Raw genomic sequence first — 16,401 nt, 5'->3', positions numbered from 1 at the left:
AGATCAGACTTCCGGAACACAAGACATGGTTGATAGCCTTATTTCAGCTATCGTTCAGACGCTTGATCTTAAGGAGGATGAGGCAAGCTCTCAGGACGTCTCCGTTGCTTTTAAACGGATTGAACGTCCCTCTAGGGTTTTCCCTAATCACACACTCACTGGAAAAACCCTGGCAAGCGTTTCCCAGGCAGGAAACTGCTTGATGTGTTATACCCTTTTCACTCCGACCTGGTCCCTAAGTGGTCCGAGTCTCCTAAGGTCGACCCGCCTGTGTCCAGGCTATCCTCACAGACAGTTCTGTCTATTCCGGACGCGGCTTCCCTTAAGGACCCCTCGGACAGACAAATCGAGGCGCTAGCAAAATCAGCATTTGAGGCCTCCGGAGCCTCCCTTTGCCCTATTTTCGCCTCATCATGGGTAGCCAAGGCTGTATCAGCCTGGGCCAAGACCCTGCGCAGGGGCATTTCGGCCTCTGCTCCTGCTGAAGAACTGTCTGAATTAGCGGATCAGATTTCACTGGCAGGAAAATACCTGATGAATGCCTCCCTTGATGCAGCGGCCTGCTCTACCAGGGCTAATGGCAACATTGTCGCCATTCGCCGGATTCTTTGGTTAAAGGCGTGGAACGCTGACCCCGCATCTAAGAAATCGCTCACGGGTCTGCCCTTCCAGGGCTCCAGACTCTTCGGCTCGCAGCTAGATCAAATGATCTCGGACGCTACTGGCGGTAAGAGTACCTCCTTACCCCAGTCCAAGCCTAAACGTCCCTTCAACAGGAGGGGTCCCCAGTCCTTTCGTCCCTTTCGGTCTTTTGCCTCTTCGGGAAACCCCGTCCAGGACCGTTCCTCCTCACAAGGGGACCGAAGAAAACCTTCTTTCAGGCCTCCGCCACGCTGGAGAGCCAAGAGCCACCCCGCAAAACCATCGGGATCTCGGGGCCGCAGGTTTTCTAATAAATGACGGGTCGCCCCCACCTGGAACTCCTTCCAGGGTGGGAGGCCGCCTTCTATTCTCAGAGGTTTGGCTTTCAGTAGTCGACGACGCCTGGGTCAGGGAGATCATCACGTCAGGCTACAAAATAGAATTTTCTTCGCCCCCAGGAAGACGTTTCATGCTCTCTCGTCCTCCCAAAAAGCCCTCTCATCTCCCAGGGCTTCTCCAAGCCGTCGATTCGCTCCTCGCCTCGGGAGTCGTAGTGCCGGTGCCTTTTCGTCAGCGGTTTTCCGGGTTTTATTCAAACCTGTTCGTGGTTCCAAAAAAGGACGGCTCTCTCCGTCCGATTCTGGATCTCAAACGATTGAACCGCCACCTTCGGATTCAACACTTCAAAATGGAATCTCTGCGCTCGGTGATCGCGTCCATGGAGCCGGGAGAGTTTCTGTGCTCAGTGGACATTCGGGATGCGTACCTTCACATTCCTATTTGCGTGCAGCATCAGAGGTTCCTCCGATTCGCGATCAGGGAACATCATTACCAGTTCACTGCCCTCCCCTTCGGGCTGGCATCTGCTCCCAGGGTCTTTACGAAGGTCATGGCAGCTGTCATGGCCATCCTGCGTTCAAAAGGGATTCTGGTAATCCCATACCTCAACGACCTATTGATCAAGGGCTCATCCCAGGGGGATTGCAGCCAGAGCCTCCATCTTACTCTGGACACCTTAGTTCGCCTAGGCTGGTTGATCAACTACCAAAAGTCTTCCTTGATTCCAACCCAACGGCTGGAGTTCCTAGGCATGGAATTCGATGCCTTTCGGGCTCAGGTCTTCCTTCCCAAGGAGAAGTTTCTTTCTCTTCGTCGGGGTGTCAGAGCGCTAAAGGGTCCGAGTCCTCTGTCCCTTCGTCTAGCCATGAGAGTTCTGGGGAGAATGGTCGCTTCTATGGAAGCGGTCCCCTATGCTCAGTTCCACTCTCGTCCCCTCCAGCTGGCTCTTCTGTCTGCCTGGGACAGGAACCCGCTTTTCCTGGACCGTCCGTTTCGCCTCTCCCCCAGGGCGAGACAGTCTCTCTCTTGGTGGACGCTGTCCACCTCCATTCTGCGCGGGAGGTCATTTTTACCCCCCCACTGGCAGGTGATTACCACCGACGCCAGTCTCCAAGGTTGGGGAGCGGTCTTTCTCCACCTCACAGCCCAGGGCCGCTGGACTGCTCAAGAGGCGTGCCTCTCGATCAACCTCTTGGAAATCAGAGCCATCTTTCTAGCCCTCATCCGCTGGGAGTCTCTCCTTTCGGGAAAGCCGGTCCGCATTCAGTCGGACAACGCCACGGCCGTGGCATACATAAATCACCAAGGGGGAACTCACAGCAGTCAAGTCATGGCGGAAGTAGCAAAAATTTTCCGCTGGGCGGAGGGTCATGTTCCCTCTCTGTCAGCCGTCCACATCCCAGGGGTGGACAATTGGGAGGCCGACTTTCTAAGTCGCCAGGGCATCGTGGCGGGCGAGTGGTCTCTTCTTCCAGCAATCTTCAGCCAGATTTGCCAGTGGTGGGGCGTTCCGGACGTCGACTTGATGGCCTCCCGGGCAAACCACAAAGTTCCCCAGTACGTCGCCAGGTCTCGGGACCCGATGGCCGTCGGATGCGACGCTCTCGTGATCTCTTGGGCCCAGTTCCGGATGCCCTATCTGTTCTCGCCTCTCCCTCTGATCCCAAGGGTCGTAAAGAAGATCAAGTCGGAAGGGGTCCCCGTACTCTTGGTAGCTCCAAATTGGCCTTGCAGAGCCTGGTACGCAGAGCTGATAAACATGTTATCGGATGTTCCGTGGAGACTTCCGGATCTTCCGGACCTTCTTTCACAGGGGCCTCTCTCCCACCCGAATTCTAGGTCGCTGAATTTAACGGTATGGCCGTTGAGGCCGCGGTCCTGAAGAACGCGGGTTTTTCTCATAGCGTCATCCAGACTATGATAAGAGCGAGAAAACCGGCCTCATCGCGTGTCTACCACAGATGTTGGAAGGCCTTTTTCCGGTGGTGTCAGGATAACAATCTGTTTCCTATGGCCTTTTCCCTTCCTTCCTTTCTCAGCTTTCTTCAAACGGGCCTAGATTCGGGTCTTTCCCTTAGCACCTTGAAGGGTCAGATCTCCGCTCTATCAATTCTTTTCCAAAGAGACCTGGCTTCCCTGCCTCAGGTGAGGACCTTCATCCAGGGGGTCGCTCATATAGCTCCCCCTTACCGGTCTCTTGTTGAGCCTTGGGATCTCAACCTCGTCTTAGATGCCCTGCAGCGGCCGCCCTTTGTACCGCTTCAGGATGTTTCCTTCTCGCTTCTATCCTGGAAGGTAGCCTTTTTGATCGCCATCACCTCCATTAGAAGGGTTTCAGAGCGGGCGGCTTTATCCTGTCGTTCTCCCTTTCTGGTCCTGCATCAAGACAAGGTGGTTCTTCGTCCGGTTCCTTCCTTCTTACCGAAAGTTGTCTCATCTTTTCATATCAACGAGGACATTGTCCTCCCGTCCTTTTGCCCTTCCCCGGTTCATCCATTGGAGATATCCCTTCACAAGCTGGATGTGGTCAGGGCTATCCGGATTTACATCGCCAGAACTGCCTCTTTTCGTCAGGCCGATCCTCTGTTCGTCGTCTCGGATGGGCGTCGAAAGGGTCTTCCTGCCTCCAAGTCCACGATTGCTCGTTGGATCCGTTCAGCGGTTTTGGAGGCATACCGCGTCCAAGACAAACAGCCTCCTTCGGGGGTGAAGGCTCACTCTACCCGGGCAGTGGGAGCTTCCTGGGCAGTTCGTCACCAAGCTTCGGCCTCGCAGGTTTGCAAGGCCGCTACGTGGTCTTCCATGCACACCTTTGTCAAATTCTACGGGGTGCATACTCAGGCTTCCGCGGACGCGAGCCTGGGTAGGAGGATACTGCAGGCGGCGGTTTCTCACCGGCCAACCTGACTCCTCTTTTTCTGCAGAATACCCACCCTAGGGACTGCTTTGGGACGTCCCATGGTTACCTGTGTCCCCCAATGAAGCGAGAAAGAAAGAGGGATTTTTGGTTCTTACCGTAAAATCTCTTTCTTGGAGCCTTCATTGGGGGACACAGCACCCTCCCTTGAAGTTGTACCGTGTTGGCTAACGTGCCGTTGTTGTGGGTTGGTACATAGATTGAGTTTTATATTACCTGTTCCTACTACTGCTTTTGCACCAACTGAGTTGCCTGGTGCCTGTCGGAGGGTGTATACTGCCGGGGAGGAGTTACTTCTTCTTTATTTGCATAGTGTCAGCCTCCTAGTGACAGCAGCATACACCCCATGGTTACCTGTGTCCCCCAATGAAGGCTCCAAGAAAGAGATTTTACGGTAAGAACCAAAAATCCCTCTTTAATCATTATACATTTCATACAAGGACAGTTTTAGACAAAGTGGGGCCCAAATGCTGACATATTGCACCATGACACAGAAACATTTCAGCTGTGTTTACATGCGCTGAGTTCAGGTCGTTAAATGAGTGTGATCAACAATATTGGGGTAAAGTTTCTCCTTGTGGAGAGTGACATACCAGCTCAGGCTTGTCGAGGTAAGGAGGCTTATTCGCCATGCAATGCTCCTCTGGGAAATTTAATATGCAAATTACCTCTTCAGAGAAAAAGATGACTTGAACTCTATAGCACGACCTGTTGGAAGTAGCGATCCTACAAGTCACAATCAGCCCTTTAACGAGTCTTGCAATATGAGTTAGGATAAAAGACAAATCACTATCTCAATTCGCAGACAGTGCTTCTTTCCCGGCCTCTTTATACCAGCTGAGGAAGAATGATGGGCACAGAACAATCACTAGTAGATCAATCTGTCCTCATATAGTATCATGTTATCAGCAGCACATATGCTGCAGGCGATGTGCTGGTGATAATTATTGTTCCAGCAATAACAATCCAATCACTCAATGAATAGGTAGCATTTTGCTGGTTTACTGTAATGCACCCCAAAGTCCTCCACATAATATAGTGCACCCCATAGTCCTCTATACAGTACAATGCACACCATAGTCCTCCATATAGTATAACGCAGGCCTCCCCAAGAGTACAATGCAGCATGATAGGAGTACAATGCAGCATGATAGGAGTACAATGCAGCATGATAGGAGTACAATGCAGCATGATAGGAGTACAATGCAGCATGATAGGAGTACAATGCAGCATGATAGGAGTACAATGCAGCATGATAGGAGTACAATGCAGCATGATAGGAGTACAATGCAGCATGATAGGAGTACAATGCAGCATGATAGGAGTACAATGCAGCATGATAGGAGTACAATGCAGCATGATAGGAGTACAATGCAGCATGATAGGAGTACAATGCAGCATGATAGGAGTACAATGCAGCATGATAGGAGTACAATGGAGTACAATGCAGCATGATAGGAGTACAATGCAGCATGATAGGAGTACAATGGAGTACAATGCAGCATGATAGGAGTACAATGCAGCATGATAGGAGTACAATGCAGCATGATAGGAGTACAATGCAGCATGATAGGAGTACAATGCAGCATGATAGGAGTACAATGCAGCATGATAGGAGTACAATGCAGCATGATAGGAGTACAATGCAGCATGATAGGAGTACAATGCAGCATGATAGGAGTACAATGCAGCATGATAGGAGTACAATGCAGCATGATAGGAGTACAATGCAGCATGATAGGAGTACAATGCAGCATGATAGGAGTACAATGCAGCATGATAGGAGTACAATGCAGCATGATAGGAGTACAATGCAGCATGATAGGAGTACAATGCAGCATGATAGGAGTACAATGCAGCATGATAGGAGTACAATGCAGCATGATAGGAGTACAATGCAGCATGATAGGAGTACAATGCAGCATGATAGGAGTACAATGCAGCATGATAGGAGTACAATGGAGTACAATGCAGCATGATAGGAGTACAATGCAGCATGATAGGAGTACAATGGAGTACAATGCAGCATGATAGGAGTACAATGCAGCATGATAGGAGTACAATGCAGCATGATAGGAGTACAATGCAGCATGATAGGAGTACAATGCAGCATGATAGGAGTACAATGCAGCATGATAGGAGTACAATGCAGCATGATAGGAGTACAATGCAGCATGATAGGAGTACAATGCAGCATGATAGGAGTACAATGCAGCATGATAGGAGTACAATGCAGCATGATAGGAGTACAATGCAGCATGATAGGAGTACAATGCAGCATGATAGGAGTACAATGCAGCATGATAGGAGTACAATGCAGCATGATAGGAGTACAATGCAGCATGATAGGAGTACAATGCAGCATGATAGGAGTACAATGCAGCATGATAGGAGTACAATGCAGCATGATAGGAGTACAATGCAGCATGATAGGAGTACAATGCAGCATGATAGGAGTACAATGCAGCATGATAGGAGTACAATGCAGCATGATAGGAGTACAATGCAGCATGATAGGAGTACAATGCAGCATGATAGGAGTACAATGCAGCATGATAGGAGTACAATGCAGCATGATAGGAGTACAATGCAGCATGATAGGAGTACAATGCAGCATGATAGGAGTACAATGCAGCATGATAGGAGTACAATGCAGCATGATAGGAGTACAATGCAGCATGATAGGAGTACAATGCAGCATGATAGGAGTACAATGCAGCATGATAGGAGTACAATGCAGCATGATAGGAGTACAATGCAGCATGATAGGAGTACAATGCAGCATGATAGGAGTATAATGCAGCCCCCCATAGGAGTATAATGCAGCCCCCCATAGGAGTATAATGCAGCCCCCATAGGAGTATAATGCAGCCCCCATAGGAGTATAATGCAGCCCCCATAGGAGTATAATGCAGCCCCCATAGGAGTATAATGCAGCCCCCCATAGGAGTATAATGCAGCCCCCCATAGGAGTATAATGCAGCCCCCCATAGGAGTATAATGCAGCCCCCCATAGGAGTATAATGCGGCATCATAGGAGTATAATGCAGCCCCCCATAGGAGTATAATGCAGCCCCCCATAGGAGTATAATGCAGCCCCCCATAGGAGTATAATGCAGCCCCCCATAGGAGTATAATGCAGCCCCCCATAGGAGTATAATGCAGCCCCCCACAGGAGTATAATGCAGCCGCCCACACAGGAGTATAATGCAGCACTATAGTCGTCCAGTATTATGGCCACCACATACTCACTGATTTAAAAAATAAATATCTACAATACTCACATCTCCTCGTTCTCTGGCTGCAGTGCATCTCCTCACCTTAGCAGCCCAAAGGCAGATAATGCCTCACAGACCTATGTGAGCGCGGTTGCAGACAGATGACTTCCCGCTCTCACTCAGGTTTGTGAAGCACAATTTATCTCACTCGGAGGTCACACCTATGAGCACAGGGGGGAGAATCACTAGCTTGCTTCCATGCTCGCTGTCAAACCTATGTAAGGCGACTGTAGGGAGCATTCGTTGTGCACACTGGGGGTGGGGAGTTGGGGGGGACTCTTATGATGACAGGTACTGTGCATGCTCGGCCAGCTGATCGGCCACTCGGAGGACGGATAAAGCTTTCAGCAGGAATAACGCCAGGGAGCAAACGTCAGTAGATGAAAACTTGTTATCTTTTGAATGGAGCATCATTTTTAATAACTGCAAATTACAAAAACATTTATTTCCACCTTTTTTGCTAAGTTAAATGTATTCTTTATGGTGGGTCCTTTAATAGGAGCCTGTAATAGAGCAGGGGGAGCTGAATACACATATATACAGTTTTGTGAGAAAAGATGCAGTGTAATTCAGATTTTCCTTGGTTATACCTCTGCTTGTTCTAGGATTTTCAGTCCAGCGGGCAGTCCCATCAGTGATTGATGGCTATCTGTGTGCATGCTTCTACAAAGAAAGCTGTGGGACCGCCCACTGGACTGAAAACCACAGAGAGCAGAGGTCATGAATGATTAAAGCATGATTACACGGAAACCGTTTTCACAGAACTACGACCCCAATTCATCATAGCTTTTACAATAGAATTCTTGTGTAAAAAGCTTTGAGAAGGTGCTATAATTTGTCACAAGAGGCAGTGGTGTTAAAAATGTACAGCTCTTTCCATTCCATTTTTCCTAGCTCCAACAGAGTGGGCAGAGCTGGGACAGGGGCATGGCAACCCCCACTTGTCAAATTAATGACTGACTGGAGCAAGATTCGTGGTGAGGCGCACACCGGATTTTAGGTATTATCTTTCCTAGTACGGCATGGGTCTCTCAGGGGTGATGATTGCTCTCCCTCCGTGCCGTTTCATCCTGCCATGCACCTAATATGCTATGCATGGCATTCTGATCACTGGGCGATTCCCTCTTCTGCAGTAAACACAGAACACAACTTTACACAAAGACAAAAACAAGCTGCAGCTGCATCTCCTTCCTCTCCCTCCAAATGTTACTGTACTACTATATACAATACCTACACTTTAACATACATCTCCCAGCACTCTGATAAATTGGTTTCCTGCTGAAAAATTATATTTACACATGCCATAGTGCAGCTCTTGCTTTAAACAAAAGCTCCAAAATCAGCTTGGTAAAGAACTCATCTATATGTGTACGTTTCCAGAATGACTTTCATACAGTAGCTCTTAGGAGACATGGGTGTGTTCTAGTTAAGGGGGTTGTTCACTACTTGGACAACCCCTTTTCCCCAAGTAAAACACCTATACTCTCCTCCGGCGCTGTTCCAGCGGAGTTGGCGCTGTTCCAGCGGAGTTGGCACCTGTTCCAGTGGAGTCGGCGCTGCCTCTGTTCCAGCGGAGACAGCAAAGGATCTCCTGTGACATTCTTATGTCACATGCTCCCTGCAAACAATTAGAGTCCACTTCAGTGTCCTTCCTTTGGACAAATCAGATATCTGGAGGAAGCGAGAGAGCAGACGCAGGGAGTATAGGAGTTATTGTTTTATTTGGGGTAAACAATTAAGGAGTTGAACGACTAGTAGACAACCCCTTTAATGGATGTCATTAAAGCAGTCATTTCTTTGGATACTCAATTTGTATCATCCTTACCTGGCAAACATTTTGAGGTCCTCCTGGTTTTGAGCTGCAGGCACATTGAGAATGGCTTCCCTCTCGGCCTGAGTCAGACTTGCAAGAAGGTTTTCCGTTGCCCTCTTATTGACTGGAGAGTCTCCTCCTGGGAGCAGCTCGGCACTGGAGTTGTCCATGCTGGGACTAGTGAGTGTCATGTCATCGCTGCTGGCTGAGGAGGAGGATTACACAGACATCTTAGTAACACTGGATGCGAGGTGGGACATGACATTTACAGCAGGTTTCTCATGTTTTGCAGATAGAAATGTCGCCCGCAAGGTAAAAATATATTAAGCCCTCAAGGATGCAAAACATTTCTGTTTTTTCCTTTTCTTCCAAGAGACATACTTTTATTTATGTTTTATGGATGTGGGTGGTGAGGGGCTTTTTTATTGAAAACATTTTCGGGTACATAGAACATTTTTAAACTGTGAATTTTAGCTTTTCATTTTTTATTCCTTATATTGGCTTTCACCTAATGGGTTAAACAATTTTTTTTTATTTTGATTGATAGATTGGACTATTACAAAAGTGACACTAAATTTGCTTATTGCTTTGTTCAGTTTATTTTCAAAAGGTAAAGTGTGATTCACACTTTAAGATTTTTTTTTTAACTCTTATTTTCATGTTATTTTTGAGACCCCCGAGCTTGATCACTTGTACTACATACTAGTACATTGCAGTATGGTAATATACAGCACATTGCATTATATAGTATATAATCTCCTATGAAACCCACACTATAACTGGGATTCATATATGCACCAAGGTGGCAGAAATGGGGCCACTCAGCAGCAAATTCAATGGGGCTATTCACATGACCAGGTATGCTTACGTTGTGACAATGTGCATTAAAAAACATCCATTTACTGGATCAAAATTCCCAATTCAAGTGAACAGATCACCAAAAAAAAAACAAAACAGATGGCCAAAATGTTTAATGCATTTAAAATCCAGGCTGGGCCCCTCACTGATCTGCACAACTACACAGCAGCTTGGATTGTGGTGGACCTCACATGTGTCTGTGGTATTGCAGGTCAGATCAATGAAGTGAACAACAGTGAAATGCAGGAGCGGACCCTGCCGCCTGAGCGGACCCTGCCGCCTGAGCACGGGGGTCACATCACCCATACTGCAATGAGGGGACCGCTCGGCTGGGTTATGGGGGCTGGAGCCTGCACAGACCATACATTAATGGCTTATCTCGTGTGGCCACCAGCAGGTTCCTCTGGTGCCAACAGCGGTGAATTATCAGACATATGGTGACACCAATACAGAACCCTAGTAGTAGTAATAACACACATTACTTGGTGAGCCGAAGCTTAGTGCATTTGGTGTGCTCAGACTGCGACCACCAACTCTGGCAGCAAAAGGTGTATCTTCTTCTTTTGACAAAGCGGCATCTTCTTTGGGGGGCACCAGGAGGCAGACAAATGTGTGGATCTGGATTAGAAGTTGCCGCTGAAGCATCCAAATGACCATTTGAATGAGGTGAGGCTGCAGAGTCCAACACAGACATTAGGGAGAACACTGAACGAATCATGGGGCAAACAGAATATCCTTATCAACAATTACTCTATGACTTAGACCAAGAAACAAATGTAATATTAAATGGGTTGTCCCATAAACATATGTCATCTACCCAGGATAGGTGAGAATGTAGGAATGCTGGGAGTCCAATTGCTGGAAGCCTCTTCAATCACTAGACGGGGAGTCCCAATAATTATAATTACCAGTTTGGACATCAGGGGGAAAGTTATCAAAACTGGTGCAAAAGAAAAGCACAGTAATTCCCCATATTAACCAGTCAGACTCCTCTCATTTACCAGAGTCAAAAGTCAAAGTTTAAATCAGATATTACACTTTTCCCTTGCACCAGTTTTGCTAAATCACTCCTAAAGGCCTCCTTACACATTAGACTAATGTCAGCTAAACCCACAGATATTGACGGGTTCGGCTGACAGTCTGATGTGTATGGGGGTGTTGGGAGAGTTGCCGATCGGACATGCCCAGTTTTGGACTGCTGATCGCATTGCTCTCCCTGGGATAAGTGTGGCTGACATGTCAGTTGGAGGCTTTCTCATAGAGAATACAGATGAATGAGCACTCGTGAATGGGAGAGTCTGCCGAGATGGCTCTTGGCCAAACGATGCCAAATCATTCTTCAGCCAACAGCCATCTAATGTGTATGACAGGCTTATAGGGGTGGGAAGGTATCTAAAACACCCTTTCTAAATATCTGTCTTCACAAACTAAACACTTTTGTAATTACCTTTATTATACAATACCATACACTTCTGCCTATCTATCTAATCCTTAAACTTGTTTTACTTCACTTCCTGTGATGTTTCATTTGAGAGGAGTCTCACGCAGGACATTACAGGATGCTGGCGCTGCACTCAATACTCTGTAGCATCTATATCTCCTCTGCTGCCACGTTTTCTAACTGTGAAAGACTTCATCAGGACACAGAGAAAAAACAGTGAATTACACCAGCGACACACCACAGCTTCTAACAACGCACTCAAATGAATAGTCATCAAGGTCCGGCGCTGGTGTCACTTACTACTTCTATCACCGCCCCCTGATGATTACTCATTTGAAAGTGGTGCTAGAAGCTGTGGGGAACCACTGGTGTCACTCACTGCTTCCATCTCCACACCTTAACAACATCATCTTTCAGTTAGACGCTATGGTGGTGGTGGAGACAAAAGAAGAGATCTGCTACGGCGTCCGTCACCCAGAATCCAGGAAATCTTGTGAAGGCAGTGATGCAAGAAACATGTGACTAAATGCAGCGCTGCCCTCTGTGATGTCCTGTTCCAGAAGGGGAGATGGACACTGTGGGGAGCGAGGGCAGCCCCAGCATCCCGTCACGTTTGAGACTCCTTTCAAACAAAACGTTACAGAAAGTGCAGTAAACAAACATTTAGATTAGGTAGATAGGGATAATTGTAGGGGTATCATATAATAACAACTCTAGTCAAGCAAAAGACAAATAGCTGTCCTTTTTTCATAGCTATATTTATTAGTTTACAGTATAAGTATACAGTGCCTTGAAAAAGTATTAATAAACGGTGAACTTTTCCACAATTTTTTAACTTTACACCCACGAACCTATATGTATGCTGTTATCTGAATTTTCAGATTTATGGTTTTTTTTAATAATTAGAAAACCATGTATCATTTCCTTTACGCTTTACAAATATTTGCTACTTTGTGTTGGTATATCACAAAAATGCAAATAAACATTTACGTTTGTAGGTGAAAAGTGTAGAAAAGTTCACAGGGAATAAATGACTGCTATTTCAAGGCATATTTATGATGTATGCTTTGTCATTACACTTACAAGCTGTGCTAGATGTTTGAGCACCTTTGGTGCAGCAGTGATGATAAAATACAATATAGGACATGTTATCCCCTTACCTCTTGCCTCGGTGGCGATAATGGGTTTTTGAACTCTGATAAAGAAACAGGTAGAGAAAACTTAGAAAGAACAGAGGGGAGGTCGTGTGCAGGAAACTGATGTGAAAACTGCCCTGCCAGACGCGAGTAGCTGGAAGACAGAACGGACAGCAGTGAGTGATACCGTATACGCCTCATCTGACAAAGCCAACATCGTATACTTTACTCTAGCTTCTGATTAAAATAACATCCGTACAACAGAGTGATTCCTAATTTCATGAACATGTGCTGTGCAGTCCCATGAGTAAATTATCGGACTATAGAACTACAAGACGCACCCCTAGTTTTGATAGCAAAGCATTTTGAAGACTAGATGTCCTTCTAATTAAAGCTTCTTTGGAGGTGTAAAGAAGTGCAGGGGTCACTAGCACTAATCTTAGTACAATGGGCAGAACAGGGAGGTAACAGATCTATTAGTGTCTCTGCGGTATGTGTATTATACATATAGATCTTTACAGTGTGAACATTACGTACACTCAGCAGTGCACACATATACACTACACTGCTGTATGTACACTCATCTCTGCTATACACAGCTCTGCTACATCATCTCACACAGCCACATTGTGAATTTCCCTCTAGGCATGTGTCAGTTCACATGACCTAAAAGGTCCTTCCGCTTGTCATCCCTGTAAGTTTAGTGATGTGCAGGCGCCTATAGCCTCTCCTGCCCTGCAGCGATCACACTGATCAGTGTCAGCTGTAGTAGAGAGCTGTGCTGCTGCATTGTGCTTTCAGAGTTTCACAGGGACGCTTTTTCTTAGGCTAAGTGCACACATTGCAGAATTGCCGCGGAAATTTCGGCGGCAATTCCGCAACTCCTGCTGCAGGTATATCGCATGCGGAATGGCATGCATATTCCCGCTAAACACTAGCGTTTTGCAAGCGATCTGTAGCATCGCTTGGAAAAATGATTGACAGGTTGGTCACACTTGTCAGACAGAGTGTTTGACAAGTGTGACCAACTTTTTACTACAACTTTTTGCAGCATCAATAGTAAAAAGATAGAATGTTAAAAATAATTTAAAAAATGGTTATTCTCACCCTCTGACGGCCCCCGATCTCCTCAGCGGTGCACGCGGCGGCTTCCGTTCCCAGGGATGCTGTGTGCGAAGGACCTGGGATGACGTCATGGTCACGTGACCGCGACGTCATCGTCACGTGACCGCGACGTCATCACAGGTCCTTCACACAAAGCATCCCTGGGAACGGAAGGTGCCGCGTGCGGGAAGACTCCAGGGGCCATCAGAAGGTGAGTATATCACTGTTTTTTATTTAATTTTTTTTTTTAAACAGTGATATGGTGCCCAGTTCGTGGAGGAGAGTCTCCACCCCTTCACTCTGGGTACCAACCGCACATGATCAGCTTACTTCCCGCCTGGTGGGCATAGCCCTATGCAGGAAGTAAGCAGATCAATGCATAACTATGTGTGCAGAATCCCCGCGGTTCCACAAATTAATGAACATGCTGCTTTTTTTTTTCCGGAATGCGATTCCAGTCAGGAAAAAAAATGCAGCATGTGCATACAAAATGTGTATTGCATTCTTTAATAGGATGCTTAATGTGAGTGTTTTTTTCGTGGTTTTATCCGGAACTTGTGCACACAGCCTTACAGTCCAAGAAATACTGCATATATGTATAGATTTACACATACATATTCTGCACATAGTTCTAATTTTACAGTTTCTGAATCTGCAAGTGTCAGTTTTCTTGGGTGGGTGGTGTAGGTAAAGGGACAGAACAAGCCACTATACATCAGATGTACATAATACTGTAAGGTATGGTGCAGCGCTAGATTATAGCCTAGACCTGCGCCTCCTAATTCACCCCTTATACAAAAGCTGGCAATATGGTCTTTCTTCAGGCCCCGTCACACACAGCGAAGCTGCAGCGATACAGACAACGATGCTGATCGCTGCAGCGTCGCTGTTTTGTCGCTGTGTGGTCGCTGGGGACCTGTCACACAGACCGCTCTCCAGCGACCAACGATGCCGAGGTCCCCGGGTAACCAGGGTAAACATCGGGTTGCTAAGCGCAGGGCCGCGCTTAGTAACCCAATGATTACCCTGGTTACCAGCCTAAAAGTAAAAAAAACAAACAGTACATACTCACCTTCGCGTCCCCTGGCGTCCGCTTCCTGTACTGACTGAGCGCCGGCCCTAACAGCAGAGCGGTGACGTCACCGCTGTGCTGTACTTTCACTTTACGGCCGGATCTCAGTCAGAGCGGGAAGCGGACGGCAAGGGACCTGACGGACACCGGAATGTGAGTATGTAGTGTTTGGTTTTTTTTTACATTTACGATGGTAACCATGGTAAACATCGGGTTACTAAGCGCAGCCCTGCGCTTAGTAACCCGATGTTTACCCTGGTTACCAGTGAAGACATCGCTGAATCCGTGTCACACACACCGATTCAGCAATGTCAGCGGGACCTCAACGACCAAAAAAAGGTCCAGGCCATTCCGACACGACCAGCGATCTCACAGCAGGGGCCTGGTCGCTGGTACGTGTCAAACATAGCGAGATCGCTACTGAGGTCACTGTTGCGTCACAAAACTTGTGACTCAGCAGCGATCTCGCTAGCGATCTCGCTATGTGAGACGGGGCCTTTAAGGAGGAAAGAGAAGAAGCAGCACACATAGTATCTACTACACCTCCTTCAGAAATAGCTCAATATTGGCCTTACATGGCGTAATAATTATATGTTATAAAAATTCACTTTTCAATTTGCAAACACACACTATACTTACAGCCCAACATTTGCATTTGGAGATAACATGTAGACATTGTTTTCACACAGCGGATAAATGATAATGGCTTTACCCCAGTAAACCAAGTGTGCGGCTAGCTGGAATACCTAGACAGAGTAACACATAGAAACATGAATTACTCAAGGGGATTCGGGCAGCTAATAATCATACCCATCATAACCGACCATATTTACAGGGAACCTGTCAGCAGGATTGTGCACAGTAACCTACACACAGTGTCAGGTCAGCACTGTTATACTGATTAACACGATACCTTGGTTGATGAAATCCGTCTTAGGGTATGTTCACACGTTCCTGATTTCAATCCTTTTTTTCAGGACTAAAAACCGCAGCTCTTGGCAGAAAACGCAGGTGCGTTTTTTGATGCGTTTTTTGATGCGGTTTTTAGTGCGATTTTTTATGCAGTTTTCTCTGCAGATTGTCTGTGTTTGACACAAATAAAGCTTTAACTGCAGTGGGGGAAAAAAAAAAAGAAATGATGTCATTTTCCTTGTCCAACCCTTTTCTTCTTCCATCCTCCATTTTGGGACTAAACACCAAAATGAGTGGACGTGTTTTGAATGACAGCGCTCCGCAGAGTGCTGAGCGTAGGCCAGATCACAGCCCGCGGATCCAGCTCTATCCAGCTATTTAAGTCTACGTTCACATTTGCGGTCTGCGCCGCAGCGTCGCCGCATGCGTCATGCGCCCCTATATTTAACATGGGGGCGCATGGACATGCGTCGCACTTGCGTTTTGCGCCGCATGCGTCACTGCAGCGCACGCATCCGGGCGCAGAGGACGCAGCAAGTTGCAATTTTGCTGCGTCCAAAATCAATCAAAAAAAGGACGCATGCGGCGCAAAACGCAGCGTTGTGCATGCGTTTTGCTGCGTTTTTGTTTGCGTTGTGTGTTGCGGCGCCGACGCTGCGGCGCACAACGCAAATGTGAACATAGCCTAAGTGCCACGTATTTAAGTGCCACGTATCACGTATTTCAGTGCCACGTATTTAAGTGCCACGTATCACGTATTTCAGTGCCACGTATTTAAGTGCCACGTATCACGTATTTCAGTGCCACGTATTTAAGTGCCACGTATCACGTATTTCAGTGCCACGTATTTAAGTGCCACGTATCACGTATTTCAGTGCCACGTATTTCA

General features: G+C 47.0%; 1 protein-coding gene across 10 annotated transcripts in view; it reads right to left on the bottom strand.

Moving 5' to 3' along the window:
• NPRL3 (NPR3 like, GATOR1 complex subunit) overlaps positions 1-16,401 on the bottom strand; it is a 72,701-nt gene that overhangs the window by 9,538 nt on the left and 46,762 nt on the right. For 9 of the 10 annotated variants that reach the window (XM_077275316.1, XM_077275309.1, XM_077275313.1 and 6 more), the window contains 4 exons: positions 15,240-15,346; positions 12,449-12,578; positions 10,330-10,519; positions 9,002-9,194 (listed from right to left, as the gene is read on the bottom strand). In XM_077275316.1, the coding sequence (XP_077131431.1) occupies positions 9,002-9,194; positions 10,330-10,519; positions 12,449-12,578; positions 15,240-15,346 (620 nt within the window). Of the gene's footprint in view, positions 1-9,001; positions 9,195-10,324; positions 10,520-12,448; positions 12,579-15,239; positions 15,347-16,401 lie in introns of all 10 variants that reach the window. The other variant, XR_013218237.1, reaches the window with a different exon arrangement.

This window comes from Ranitomeya variabilis, chromosome 7 (assembly GCF_051348905.1).
Source record: "Ranitomeya variabilis isolate aRanVar5 chromosome 7, aRanVar5.hap1, whole genome shotgun sequence".
Classification (NCBI taxonomy): domain Eukaryota; kingdom Metazoa; phylum Chordata; class Amphibia; order Anura; family Dendrobatidae; genus Ranitomeya; species Ranitomeya variabilis.
Note: the sequence above shows the minus strand (reverse complement) of the source record. Positions and strands in the feature narration are given on the sequence as shown.